This window comes from Manis javanica, chromosome 5 (assembly GCF_040802235.1).
Source record: "Manis javanica isolate MJ-LG chromosome 5, MJ_LKY, whole genome shotgun sequence".
Taxonomy (NCBI): Eukaryota; Metazoa; Chordata; class Mammalia; order Pholidota; family Manidae; genus Manis; species Manis javanica.
In genome coordinates this window covers 106,944,522-106,959,041 of record NC_133160.1, presented here as the reverse complement: position 1 = coordinate 106,959,041, position 14,520 = coordinate 106,944,522, and the positions used below count along the sequence as shown (strand labels likewise).

At 44.4% G+C, this 14,520-nt stretch overlaps 2 protein-coding genes across 3 annotated transcripts in view; one reads left to right on the top strand and one right to left on the bottom strand.

Moving 5' to 3' along the window:
* Positions 1-14,520, top strand: part of ENOPH1 (enolase-phosphatase 1) — a 92,792-nt gene that overhangs the window by 51,602 nt on the left and 26,670 nt on the right. The window lies entirely within an intron of this gene.
* TMEM150C (transmembrane protein 150C) overlaps positions 12,313-14,520 on the bottom strand; it is a 95,621-nt gene continuing 93,413 nt past the window's right edge. For both annotated transcript variants that reach the window (XM_037021192.2, XM_037021191.2), the window contains exon 8: positions 12,313-12,769. In XM_037021192.2, coding sequence (XP_036877087.1) covers positions 12,561-12,769 — 209 coding nt within the window. In that variant the 3' untranslated portion in view covers positions 12,313-12,560. The remainder of the gene's footprint in view (positions 12,770-14,520) is intronic.

Sequence of the window (14,520 nt, the reverse complement as noted above, 5' to 3'; positions counted from 1 at the left end):
AGTTAAAACACCCCCTCAAAGTGCTCCTGTTACCAAGATTCAGCTGGTTTTCTTGATTAAGCACCCCACTGTTGCTGCAAACCTTTACTTGGTTTCTAGAATTCTGAAAAAGTTGATTCTGACATTTTTCCCAGTCTATTTGTTGCTTCTTTGGAAGTAAGGACTTTCAGTGTTCCTTACTCCTCTGCCTTCAGTGATGTCATCCCACATGCTCTTTTTATGCTGACTTTGACAGTTTTCCCGCCAGGAGGTGGGGGTGTATGTGTCATCCGCTTGGGTCTGTATGCAGGCTTATGACTGCTCCAACCAAAAGAGGACAACAGAGGTGACGATGCTTTGTGACTTTCCAGGCTAGATTATAAAACGGATCAAGGTTCTGTCCAAGCTGGGGGTTGGACACTTGATCTGGGGAAACCAGCTACTTGGATGTAAGGGAACCCAAATTCGCCCATGTGGAGAGGAGCTGAGGCCACAAGCTGACAGCCAGGCTCAGTCTCCAGATGTAAGTAAACTAGCCTTTAGACTCTATCAGCTTCCAGCCTGCAGGTTCTGCAGCTGAGACCTCAGACATCATGGAGCAGAAATAAGCTGTCCCTGCTGTACCATCTGAATTCCTAACCTACAGAATCTGTGAGCATAATAAATAGTTGTTTTCTGTGGCTATATACTGTGGTAGTTTGTTAAGCAGCCACTGAACCTGGAATAGTTACCAAGTGAATCAAATGTCACCAAGCAGTGGGCAGACTCTTTCATCCCTTTCCATACAGCTAGGATTTTAAAGGGCCTGTGCAGGAGAATACAGTTATGAGCATCAAGGTTGTCTCATCCTCCCTTTCCCTCCTTCGAGCAGTGGCATCTATACGTTTGCAAGTGTCTCCATCTTCCCAACCATTCAGACTTGAAACCTCACAATGTCTTTGGATTTTTCCCTCATTTTCACACCCCTTACATAGGTTACAAGTGACACCCACTGTCTTTTTCATAGTGCCTCACAAATTTGTACTTCCCATTTCTAACAGAATTATAGATATGATACGGAGGTCCATGGTATTTTATTTTTTTTGGAATTTACATATAAACATTTATTTTGTTGTCCTTCCTGAAGTTTTTTTTAAATTTTGGTATCATTAATCTACAATTACATGAGGAACATTATGTTTACTAGACTCCCCCATCACCAAGCTCCCCGACAAACCCCAATACAGTCACTGTCCTTCAGCGTAGTAAGATGCTGTAGAATCACTAGTCTTCTCTGTGTTGCACAGCCCTCCCCGTGTCCCACCCCCCACATTATACATGCTAATCATAATTCCCCCTTTCTCCTCCCCCCACTTATCCCTCTCTTCCCACCCATCCTCCCCAGTCCCTTTCACTTTGGTAACTGTTAATCCATTCTTGGGTTCTGTGATTCTGCTACTGTTTTGTTCCTTCAGTTTTTTCTTTGTTCTTATACTCCACATATGAGTGAAGTCATTTGGTACTTGTCTTTCTCTGCCTGGCTTATTTCACTGAGCATAATACCCTCTAGCTCCATCCATGTTGTTGCAAAGGGTAGGATTTGTTTTCTTCTTATGGCTGAATAATATTCCATTGTGTATATGTACCACATCTTCTTTATCCATTCATCTACTGATGGACACTTAGGTAGCTTCCATTTCTTGGCTATTGTAAATAGTGCTGCAATAAACATAGGGGTGCATCTGTCTTTTTCAAACTGGGCTGCTGCATTCTTAGGGTAAATTCCTAGAAGTGGGATTCCTGGGTCAAATGGTATTTCTATTTGAGCTTTTTGAGGAACCTCCGTACTGCTTTCCACAATGGTTGAACTAGTTTACATTCCCACCAGCAGTGTAGGAGGTTTCCTCTTTCTCCACAACCTTGCCAACATTTGTTGTTTGTCTTTTGGATGGTGGCGATCCTTACTCGTGTGAAGTGATATCTCATTGTGGTTTTAATTTGCTTTTCTCTGATGACTAGTGATGTGGGGCATCTTTTCATGTGTCTGTTGGCCATCTGCATTTCTTCTTTGGAGAAGTGTCTGTTCAGCTCCTCTGCCCATTTTTAATTGGATTGTTCGCTTTTTGTTTGTTGAGGTGCATGAGCTCTTTATACATTTTGGAAGTCAACCCTTTATCGGATCTGTCATTTATGAATATATTCTCCCATACTGTAGGATGCTTTTTTGTTCTATTGTTGGTGTCCTTTGCTGTACAGAAGCTTTTCAGCTTGATATAGTCCCGCTTGTTCATTTTTGCTTTTGTTTCCCTTGCCCCGGGAGATATGTTCACGAAGAAGTTGCTCATGTTTATGTCCAGGAAATTTTTGCCTATGTTTCTTTCTAAGAGTTTTATGGTTTCATGGCTTACATTTGGGTCTTTGATCCATTTCGAGTTTACTTTTGTATATGGGGTTAGACAGTGATCCAGTTTCATTCTCTTACATGGAGCTGTCCAGTTTTGCCAACACCAGCTGTTGAAGAGACTGTCATTTCCCCATTGTATGTCCATGGCTCCTTTATCATATATTAATTGGCCATATATGTTTGGGTTAATGTCTGGAGACTCTATTCTGTTCTCCTGGTCTGTCGGTCTGTTCTTGTGCCAGTACCAAATTGTCTTGATTACTTTGGCTTTGTAGTAGAGCTTGAAGTTGGGGAGCGAGATCCCTCCCACTTTATTGTTCCTTCTCAGGATTGCTTTGGCTTTTTGGGGTCTTTGGTGTTCCATATGTATTTTAGAACTATTTATTACAGTTCATTGAAGAATGGTGTTGGTATTTTGATAGGGATGGCATTGAATCTGTAGATTGCTTTGGGCAGGGTGTCCATTTTGACTATATTAATTCTTCCTAGCCAAGAGCATGGGATGAGTTTCCATTTGTTAGTGTCCTCTTTAATTTCTCTTGAGTGTCTTGTAGTTTTCAGGGTATAGGTCTTTCACTTCCTTGGTTAGGTTTATTCCTAGGTATTTTATTCTTTTTGATGCAATTGTGAATAGAATTGTTTTCCTGATTTCTCTTTCTATTAGTTCATTGTTAGTGTATAGGAAAGCCTCAGATTTCTGTGTATTAATTTTGTATTCTGCAACTTTGCTGTATTCCAATATCAGTTCTATTAGTTTTGGAGTGGAGTCTTTAGGGTTTTTTGTGTACAATATCATGTCATCTGCAAATAGTGACAGTTTGACTTCTTCTTTACCGATCTGGATCCCTTATATTTCTTTGTTTTGTCTAATCGCCATGACTCCAGTACTATATTGAATAACAGTGGGGAGAGTGGGCATCCCTGTCTTGTTCCCGATCTCAGAGGAAAAGCTTTCAGCTTCTCGCTGTTCAGTATGATGTTGGCTGTGGTTTATCATATATGGCTGTTATTATGTTGAGGTACTTGCCCTCTATACCCATTTTGCTGAGAGTTTTTATCATAAATGGATGTTGAATTTTGTTGAATGCTTTTTCAGTGTTTATGGAGGTGATCATGTGATTTTTGTCCTTCTTTTTGTTGATGTGGTGGATGATGTTGATGGATTTTTGAATGTTGTACCATCCTTGCATCCCTGAGATGAATCCCACTTGGTCATGGTGTATGATCCTCTTGAAGTATTGTTGAATTCGGTTTGCTAATATTTTGTTGAGTATTTTTGCATCTATGTTCATCAGGGATATTAGTCTGTAATTTTCTTTTTTTATGGTGTCTTTTCCTGGTTTTGGTGTTAGAGTGATGCTGGCTTCTCTAATTTTAACTGGCCCTTGAAAAAGGTGCCCATCCCCTCCAATTAAGCCCCGAACAAAAGCAAAGGGCACAGTATATATTTTTCTGCTTCTGTATCTATAACATTCCAACATGCACAGCAAATGAGCAAGCAAGGGGGAGTAAGTTTAGGGAGTAAGTGCCTGGCAGAGCAGGGATTGAAGGGGAGGGTGAAGTTAAGGGAGTTTCTGTTGTCTTTGCTAAGAAGAGCAGCAGAAGGGAGCCACCTGGACTAGATTGCTGTCCATCTAAGTTTTTCCCTATCACTCTCCCATCTTATGCCCCTTTAAACACTTCGTTTTAGGGGGCATCAGCTCCTTGGTTTATGTTAGGGTCATAACGGCTCTGCATATACATGAGCTGTACAGAGGTTATGTGTTCCCTGATAAAGTTAATGAGCTAGTTAAAGATGCAGGGTTTCACTAATAGTTCAAGGAGTAACAGAACCACTGGCCCAGCAAGGCTAGTTAAAAGAGTTGCTAGCCATGGTTTCTATTTTAACATTTGCTGCTCTGAAAGCCAGATGTCAGAGGGGGGGGTTGTGCTATTGGAGGGGATGGGCACCTTTTTCAAGGGCCAATTAAAATTAGAAAGGAGCAGGAGGGGCACATGTTCCTAGCCCCCACCCCCACCCCCGCCCCAGTCCTCCTTGGCGCACTTCTTTGGCACAGCTCTCTGCCAACTTTGTGCAGTGGGAGTTGAGGACACTCAAGGAACTGAAGGCAGACCCCATTGTAATACTAATCTGCTTAATCTGTTACAGAAAAACTTGAGAGGTCAGTATTTTGCGGTAAACTGGCTCTTTAGTTAGTGCCTTTAGGGCCTGCTTGACCTTTTCATCCCTGTCCCTTGGTGCTTGGTTCTGGACTCCCCTCATCATACATTCTAATGTGCGTGAGGTAAGTCCAGCAGACAGTGGATCTCTTTCTTCCCCTAATTGCACAGTCTTAGTCTCATTTAGTTATTGTTACAGTCCAGTACTTTTTCCCATCTTTAAGGCAAAGGGTGGCCCTATTCTTATCATAACATTTTACAGGCATATGGTATAGGCACTGAATCCAGTACCCCATTTGTCTGACTTTATGCAACCACACTGAAGTTCCCTGGGAGTGAGGGGGAGGAAAGGAAGGGAAAGAGGTATAAAAATAACATTACAGAGTGGTAGTGGGGAGATGCAGGCTGAGGCTTGAGTATAGTTAGGAGAAACAGGTAAGCACAGCAAAACAAGCTACGATTACCCAATAGACAATAAGAAGGGCAACTTTTTGAGGAATAGTCAAGTGGGGAGGGGAGGGGGGGTCAGGACAGCAGCAGAGAGGTCAATGCCTAGGATGAAAGATACAACTCCAGGTGTTTATTAGTCAGCGGGTGATCATCGGATGTGGAGGCAGAGAGGATTCTGGAGGTCTGTGCCTTCCACTGATGTATTTTTTTCATCTGGATTATGGGCCTTTTCCACTCTGGAATGATGGACCCACGGAGTGATACCTGCGACTTTGAGGGCAGGAAGAGTGGTTAGAGCAACAATGTGGGGGCCAGTCCACTGAGGTTTGAGGGGGTCCCTTTTTAAATCTTTGACCCAGACTGAGTCCCCAGCCTGGAAGGAATGTACTGGCATCCCTAAGGAGATCAGGCCTCTTTCTATGGTATATTGCTGCAGCTTATTTAGGGTGGCTCTTAAGCTTGGAGCTGTTCTCTTACTCCCTTATTTCCTATCTGGTGTAGGTTCTCTGGGAGGCTTTCTAGACATGGGGGAGGGAGTCCATACACTAATTGGAAAGGGGAAAAGCCTTGAGTCCCAGGTGTGCAGTGAGCTCGCTGGAGAGCTAGGGGCAGTAGGTCCAGCCACAGGAGGCCAGTTTCTTGGCAAAACTTACCTAAGGTTCCCTTGAGGGTGTGATTCTTTCACTTCACTTTCCCTGAACTTTGTGGTGTGTATGCAGTGTGGAGTTTTAGGTAATGTTGAGAGATTTACTGCATCTGCTACAAAGGCAGGTCCATTGTCACTGTGAATTGTAGATGGTAGGCTAAACCGGGGCACAGTTTTTCTCAGGACTTTGGCTACCTTCCGGCTTCATTCTGTCCTGGTTGGGAAGGCTTTGACCTACCCAGAGTATGTACACACTATTACTAGGAGATATCTGTGCCTTCTGCTTGGCTGGACATCTGTGAAGTCCATCTCAAGGTCCTCAAAGGAGGCAACTCCTGCTCTTTGGACACTGGGCAGGGGTTGTGGTGAAGATTGAGTGTTATTTCTGGCACAAGTCATACACTACTCACTTACTACTCAGCATAATGCTGGCAATTGGCTGATGTAGTATTGTTTTTTTTTTGTTTTTTTTTTTTAGTTAGGGTGGCTCCTTCAGCTGTGGCTCAGTTCTTTTCTTTTTTAGTGTGCTTTGGTGGAGGGGCCTCCACTGTGGGGTCTTAGGGCCCTAGTGAGGGAAGGAGCTTTATCTGTTTGTTATTGGCCACTGTTTTAGCTGCTTTATCTGCTAGCTTGTTCCCCTGTGTTATAGGGTTGTTTTCCTTTTGAGGTTCTTTGCAATGCAGAATTGCTACTTTTTTATGTAAGAAGAGATTGAAGGGCCTTTTTATATCTGGCAGGCCTAGGGCTGGAGCCTGTTCTGAAGCAGCTTTTATTTCCAGGAAGGTGGCTCTTGCCTCTTTTGTCCAGACAGGGGGCTTTTAGTCTGGCCCCCCCAGGAGGCTGTAGAGGGGTCTTGCCATTGCTGAGAATCTGGGAATCCAGATTGTGCAGAACCCGGTGGCCCCTAGGAACTCTTGTATGCCTTTCTTTGTCTGGGGCTGGGGTAAGGAGTTAATGACCCTTTTCCTCTCTGGCCCGAGTGCCCTTTCTCCCTAGGTGAGGAGGAAGCCCAAGTACCGGACTTGCTGCTGGTAGATTTGTGCTTTTTTTTTCTATGAGGCTCAGTATCCTGAATCTGACAGGAGGTGCAGAAGGGCCTTTGTGCCTTTTGCACAATTTTCCTGGGTGTCACTGGCAAGGAGGAGGTCATCTACATACTGCAGGAGAGCGCAGCACGTGGCATCCCTCAGAAAGCTGGCAAAGTCTGCAGCCGATGCCTCTCCAAAGAGAGTGGGTGAGCTCTTGAACTCTTGTGAAAGCCACGTCCATGTTAACTGCAGCTGCAGCCCCGTATCCAGTTCAGTCCATTCAAAGGCAAACAAAAGCTGGTTTTGGGGGACCAGCCAGAGGCAGAAAAAGGCATCTTTAAGTCTAGGCAAGTGAACCATTTGGCAGACTCTGGGATCTGGCTGAGGAGGGTGTACAGGTTTGGGATCACTGGGTGTAAAGAAACAGTCACTTTGTTAATGACTCGCAGGTCTTGAACAGGCTGGTCCTCTTCTGGCTTTTTGACTGGTAGAAGTGGGTGTCCCGGGTGATGCACACTAGATTAAAATTCCTGCCTGTCAGAGTCTGATCAGGTGTTCCTGGATGCCTGCTCTTGCCTCTTGTGAGAGGGGGTACTGCCGCTGTCTTTGTGGCTCCGAGAATAGTTGCAGTCATTTTACTGAAGGGGGCTCAGGGAGGGTGCAGAGTGTTCTGCCCCTGTGTCAACCATAAAATTCATGTTTTGGCCTCCCACTTTCATTTTTGACTGTGGGTTCATGAGGCTGAGTGCAAGAGAGCCCAGCCCTTGGCAATCTGTGTCTGTTCCTGCCAGGCCAGTGAGCCTTTCCCTGTGGGGCTCTTCCTGGTAGCGACTGGGCTTTAGGGCTTTGCCTCGGTTGGGGCATTCGTTCTTCCAATGCCCTTTCTCTTCACACTGGTCCCTGGCTAGGGGCATCCTAGGCTTCCCCCCTCTTGGCAGCCGGCTTTTCTCAGCCTTTTGGTCATCTCTCTCTTTCTTTTAGGGCAGCTTCCAGGAAGCTGGCCTTTTTCTTCATTTTTCTTTGAGCCTCTCTGCCTGAACTTCTCTGTTTGGATATACTTTGTAGGCAGTTTTAATCAGCTGAGTGATATTCATCCTGCCAAAGCCTTCAAGTTTTGGAGAGCTTTTTTTCTGATGTCTGAGGCTGCTTGAGCTATGAATGAGGTGTTGACCATTTATTGGCTCCTTGTGACTCAGAATTGAAGGGGGTGTAGATGCGATAAGCTTCACACAGTCTTTCATAATAGTCCCTAGGAGATTCTCCTGGTTGTTGAATGACTGAAGAAACTTTGGTCATGTTCATAGGTTTTTTGGACCCGACTTTGATCCCCTGAAGGAGGGCATCTTGATATCGGTAGATCTAGTGCTGTCCCTCAGGGGTGCTGAAGTCCCACTTGGGGTGCTCCTTGGGGACAGCAATTTCAGCCCATGCACCCTGACCGAGGACCCTGGCTGCCTCCTCTCTTCCATTGTGAACAGGGTGCAGAGAAGCTGTTAACAGTTTTTTTTAGGTCAGCTGATGGATTTGCAAGAGGGATTCTATGAGATCAACCAGGGTTTGTGGCTTTTCTGATGGGGTGTCAGTTGTGAAGAAGGGTTGATAGTAAAACATGGACTGGCTAGGCTGGATACTCCCATATTTATTATATCTTTTAGGCTCCTGCATCTCTTGCACTGGCATCTGAAGGGCACCTGCTCCCAGCCGAGGGTGCAGTCTGGCTGCTGGTCCAGGGGAGAGTCGGTTCACTGGTTCTGGAGTTGGCAGGGAGGCTGACCACAGTGGGGTATCAGGGACCCCGGGGGCTGGGTGCTGATGGTCTTGGGGGCATATAAGGTGGGGGCAATATTAGCTCTTCTCCGGGTCACCAGCAAGAATCTGCGGAGGCTCAGGCTTCTGTTGATTCTTTGTAGGTTTCTTTGTTGAGGCGACTAAGACCCTACACTGTCCCTGCCTGTTACAAGTGAATTGCACCCAAGGGGGAAGGGTCTGGGCGATTCCTAACCATTAATATATGAGAACTGATCAGGATGACCTGGATCCCCAGTGATGACCCAGCAGACCTAGCAGACTGTTGGGACATGTAGGGCCCCTTCTGGAGGCCATCCCTGCACTAAAGGTGGGTTATTCAGATTCACACAGGGTTTTTAACCTGCTGGGAGTTAATTTTACTCTGTAGTCTCTTGAAACTCCCTCCCTGAAATTCTTGATCAGTGTCAAGGACTGTGCGTTTACTATGCCCTGACCCTGTGACGTGTTCCTGGACGGTGCCACAACAACAGACAAGGGAGGGCTGCCTCCTCTAGAGAGGAGACCAGTCAGATGCCCATCCATTCGCACTCCTCTCAGAGACTTTGATCAGCCTTGACTAAGGTGCACCCGTATAAGTCCCAGGCCAGGTCAGCTGAAGCTGAGTCACCGTTATGTCTTGGTGGCCGACCATGAATGCAGATGAGAGCCACACAGATTCTGTAGCGCAGGCCGTGGAATCACAGATTCAGGGCACACTGAATGACTTCAGCTGCCCTGCACACTCACTCACACACTCAGACCAGAGTTTAAACATTCCCTCCTGGGAATGTCTACTTGTGAGACTTCTAAGAAGTCTCCGGGAGGTGATCGGGCACCCCTTCCACCCCAACGGGTGGGACTGGCTGGGTCAGGTGCCCCAGGGCCTTACCGGATTAGACTTTGGAAACAGGTCCTCACTTGCCAAGCCTCCTTGAGTCCGGCGGTAACAGTGGAGCGGGTGACTGGGCAGGAGACTGCCGAAAGGTCACCTTCTCCCTTGCGATCTCCCCTTCCATCACCGCCCCGCTGTTACCCCAAACTGATGGCAACAAAGGGCCAGCGCAGTTGGGTTTCCCGATCAGGGAACCAAGTGTTACAGAAAATACTGGACAGCCTGGACTGGATCACTGATGGAAAAACCAAGCAGCACTCGGAGGTCTGGAGGGTTGAGGCTTTATTTCACACTGGTGGGCTCAGATGGGAGTAATCTCCCAAAAGTCTGAGCCCGGAACAAAGGCAGAGGAAGCAATATGTACCTTTCTGCTTCTGTATCTGTAGCATTCCTACTTGCACAGCAAATGAGCAGGCAAGGGGGAGGCAGTTTAGGGAGTAAGTGCCTGGCAGAGCGGGGAGTGAAGGGGAGGGTGAAGTTAAGGGAGTTTCTGCTGTCTTCGCTAAGAAGAGCAGCAGAAGGGAGCCACCTGGACCAGACTTCTGTCCTTGTAAGTTTTTCCCTATCAAGGTCACTTAGGGTGGGGCCTTAGTTAGCTTCAGGATGAAGCTGGTTCCAAGAAAGACTGAGTGTTAGACCTCCTGAGCAACCCCTGGGGAAAAGGTCCAGTCTGTGCCAGAGAGTGGGCTCTATAAACTCCTGAACGGAGAGAATCAGAGAGCTTCTGGGTTGGTGAACACAGCAAATGCTGGGAGGACGGCGTGCCCCTGCATCCCTCCACTTCCTTGCCTATGCATCTCTTCCATTTTTGGTTGTCCTCTAGTTACATCTGTTATAAGAAACAGCCAAATGGGAGTAAACTGTTTTTCTTGAGTTCTGTGAGCCATTCTAGCAAATTATGGAACTTAAATGGGGAGTAGGGGGAATCCCCGATTTTAGGTTGGACAGAAGTAAGGTGACCTGGCATCTGAAGTGAGGGCAGTTTTGTGGGACTGAGCCCTTAATTAAACCTGTGGGGTCTGATAACTGGGTGTCAGTGTCAGAACCAAAATGAATAAGGACCCATCTGGTGTGGAGAGAATCAGAGATTTAGTTGTTGGTGTCAGAAAACACCCTAGAAATACACTACCAGGGTAACACTGAAGTTCATTTTCAAATGTCTGAATGGGTTTACACATGCTTCAATATTGGAGTAGCAATGTTAGTGTCAGAGCCAAAGAAACCACAATTCTGAATAAAAGAATTTTATTTAGTGGTCAGATCCAAATGAATAATGCCAATCATTGCTTGATTCTGCTAAAATGTGCTATTAGATACACTCTTAAGAAAGTGTATAGTGCATCACCAAAAGCTGTTTAATTTGGATTTAGAGTTAACAAAAACTTCGTAAATCTTTGTTCTCTGATAAAAATTTTAAAATATAAAAATGAAAAAAAAAAAACCCCAGAAGCAGTATTCAAAAATAATAAATGTCATCTTGGACTATTTACAATAAGATGCCTTTTTAATAGGAAAATGTTCTTGATTCTTTTCCTCACATTTTACTTTATCACTTATAGGTAATCTCACCCACCATCTAATCCTTATTTATGATTTCTTACATCCCTGTCTTGCTTGAAACAGTCATGTATTCTGTCTTCCTCATCTCTGAGTCTTTCTGACACTCCTTTTTTCTACTCTTAATTCACCATAATCCTATTCTACAGACATTTGTTGAGCACTTATTATGTGCCAGGCACTGTGCTAGGAGGTGAAGAGAAATACAAAGATAAGTCATTGACCCCTCTCCTCAAGAAGCTGAGTTTGGGTTGAATTAAGAAACAATGTTTTTCACATTATATTCAATGAAATCTCAGGCCCCTGTGAAGTAAATTTGGGAACTTCTCAAAACAAAGTGCATTCATGGAGGGTCTATCAACTTGGCCCACTCCCAACACGTTTGGAATTTAGAATTGCACACTTAAGCATGAGCCCAGGCCTGCAGATTGAGTTCTAAACTCTTAGCAGGTGGTAACTACATGCTGGGCAGGAGAGGACCAGCTGAGACCATTTATTTTAAGGGGAGGGCAATCTTTCATTTGACTTCTACAAATCCCAAGTATGAAAAGCCCTTAAAAAAAAAAACACACACCAAAAACCAACTAAGTTTGAGCTATAGATTTATATTAAGAAACTCTCCCCTGATTTGGACTTGTCACAAGATGCTCTAAAACTCTCTTATAAATGTCCAGCAGGAGCTCTTTTTATTACCTCCACACAGCATTGTGCTTCTTTGTGAACATTTTCTTAGCTTCAAACATAAAAGCAGCAAATTAAGCCTTCAAGTCACCTTTTTTTTTCTTTTATCATGGTTGAGTTGAAAACGAGCTCAGCTCTTTTATTTGGCCTACATCTTTTTAACTCATGAGGCCTTGAGAGACCCCTAATAGTTCACTGCCTGAAGTTAAAAAAGCAAGCAAGCCATGAAATATAAAACAAAAACTGTACATAGCATACTATGGAGGCAAAAACAAACCTACAGCCTCACTGCCTGCATCTTGTTCCATACGTGGCAGACCAGGTCCCTACAAATACCCAAAGGGGAGTCCGGGTCCTGGCAGCGGGCTTCACTCTCACAGCCTGCAGCGAGTTCCTGTCACCAAGCCCACACAGCCAGCCACTGAGTGACAGTGAAGGGGGTTTTTGTGGGCAGCTCTGTCCTTACTGCCATGCCTGAGCATAGGGTACACAGGCTCACATCTCCATGCAGTTTCCATCCCAGTAGAGGATACTCTATCCATTCAAGACTATTGGAGCCAGATTCAGAACTTCTTCAGCAGCGGGTTCCAAGCCCTTTGGGTCAGAAGGCCACTTTGGGAGTTGGCATTACCCCTGTGTGACATTGTCCCGCCCCACTCTGTGGTAGATGGTCACCATATCTGCAGCAGGTGAAGAGAATGAGAAGAGCAGGGAGTACTGGGAGAAAGAGAGGTGATCACGCACAAGGTGCTTGCTCTATCGTGCATATATTTTCATTGCAACTGCGTATGTTTTGACACATAAGGGCTTGTGCTTTTTCATTAAAAAACTAACTCACCCTGTAAAGTTCATTTGGAAAATGTGGCCATGAACATGTGCGTGCGTGTGCGTGTGCGTGTAAAATGTGTCGTGAGGTTGTGTCAAGTCCTGTAGGTGTGTCCTCCTGGCCCCTGCCCCACTGTCACACCCACCTCACTGGCAAGTAAAACAGGTAGGTTACACCTGGTCGGTTTGGTATTCAGAAGCTTCAGATAGGCTTTCTGAGAAGCTTAGGAAGTTCTCCTGGTACTCGGAACAGACAATCTCATAACGGTAATGCCGGAACTCCACGGCAAAGGTGCCGAAGTAAGACAAGAAGCACATGACCAGGCCCCACTGGACCCTGGCTGCATACATGTGGATGCCTTGGGCCATAAGGATGAAGTCTGGGGAGGAGCAGTCAAGGAAAGTACCCACATTGGCCATGTTAAAATTGGGCTCTTCTGGGCAGAGACAGGTTACAGGCAAAGTCTACACGTCCCCCGCACTAGCAGCAAATCTTAGTTTGACAGAGCTTACCAGACACAAACATCTGTGTACATGAATAATACTAGATAACATTATTAAACTCTTACTTTGTGACAGACATGCTTCTAGGTGCTTTCAGAAAAAATCTTATTCCTCACAACAAATCTATTATCATCAGTTCATAAAAAATAGAGAAACTGAGGCCAAGTGGGAAGTAACTTGCCTGATGTCACATGGGCGTGCTGTAGCTGGGATTCAAAGATAAGCACTCTGACCCCCAGGCCATGCATTCATCATATTCTGTGGTCACCTAATAAACTGTGAGATTAGCAAGAGGATTACGATTCCAAAATAATTAGTTGGCCAAGAAAATTATTTTAAACTCTTTTTAAAATTACTGAAAATTATAATGGATTCATAGTCATCTTCTATCTGCAGAAACAATTTTGAACATATCAAATTGCTAACTATCACCATGTAAATAAGCTTTGCTTGTCTCAGCAGTGCTACTAACACTAAGTGGCCCCTCTTCCTCTTCTGTCTAGTTTTCACTATTGACTTTCAGACAATACTGTATAGTCTAATTTCATTCTTGGTGTCACATTTAAACTTGTGCCCAAATGAAAACATAGACATGAAAACAATAGATGAGAGACTCCTGTGTGTGTGTGTGTGTGTGTGTCTTTATTTATATATATATATATATATATATATATATATATATATATATATAGAGAGAGAGAGAGAGAGAGAGAGAGAGAGAGAGAGAGAGAGAGAGAGAGAGGCTATATATGCACACAAACCCACATATATATACCAGTAAATGCGTAGGGAATATGAAAGGCTCACTGCATAGTTCAATGAAAGGCCAAGAGGCCAAGGGCAATATACATTTTAAAAAATCAAAATGCTCGTTAGAATTAGTTCTATCTTCAGAACTTTAACTGAAAATTTTGGGAGACTTTCAGGGAACAAAGGAGTGTGTGCAACCACTTCAGCCAAACTTTGTTTTCCTGACTAGACCTGGATCCATTTACCTGGGAATGAAGAAATGGTTCCAAGTGTTTAGAAACAACATGGATCAGAATTTTTTGGTATATGCTCAAAACTCAGGATAATTTAGTCTGCACATACCCTTCTGAGGGGTCAAAATATTACCAAAGAAATATTACTTAATAGAGAAGGGATAAATCTTCAAATCGCATACTGGCAGAGTTCTGACAATTTTGTTCATAAAATATTTTATCAGGTTGCTATCTAAAAAGTTTTTTTGGCTTGGTTTTCAAGTCCTCAAGCGTTCTCTTAAGTGAATGCAGAACTTCCAAAAACCAGTAAAATGACTGAATGGCAGTTTGTAAGGGAAGAATAAAGGATTCCAAATAGTCCACTAACTAGAGAACATCTCTCACGCTAAATGTTTCCATATTTTAAACCCATTTTCTCTGCGGGGAGATGGTGTAGTGGCTAAGAGTCCAAGAACTGTGCCTGGGTTTAAATCAAGATCCCCACAGAGTGCGATCTTGGGTAAGTTAGCCTGTACTTCACCATTTTTTCCTGTTGAATGAGGACTGAAGTGATACATTTAAAGTACTTAGAGTACTCCTAGCACACTCTAAGTGCCCAATAAACGTGCTATTATACGACGTAGGATGTGTGATTGTGTTTGCTG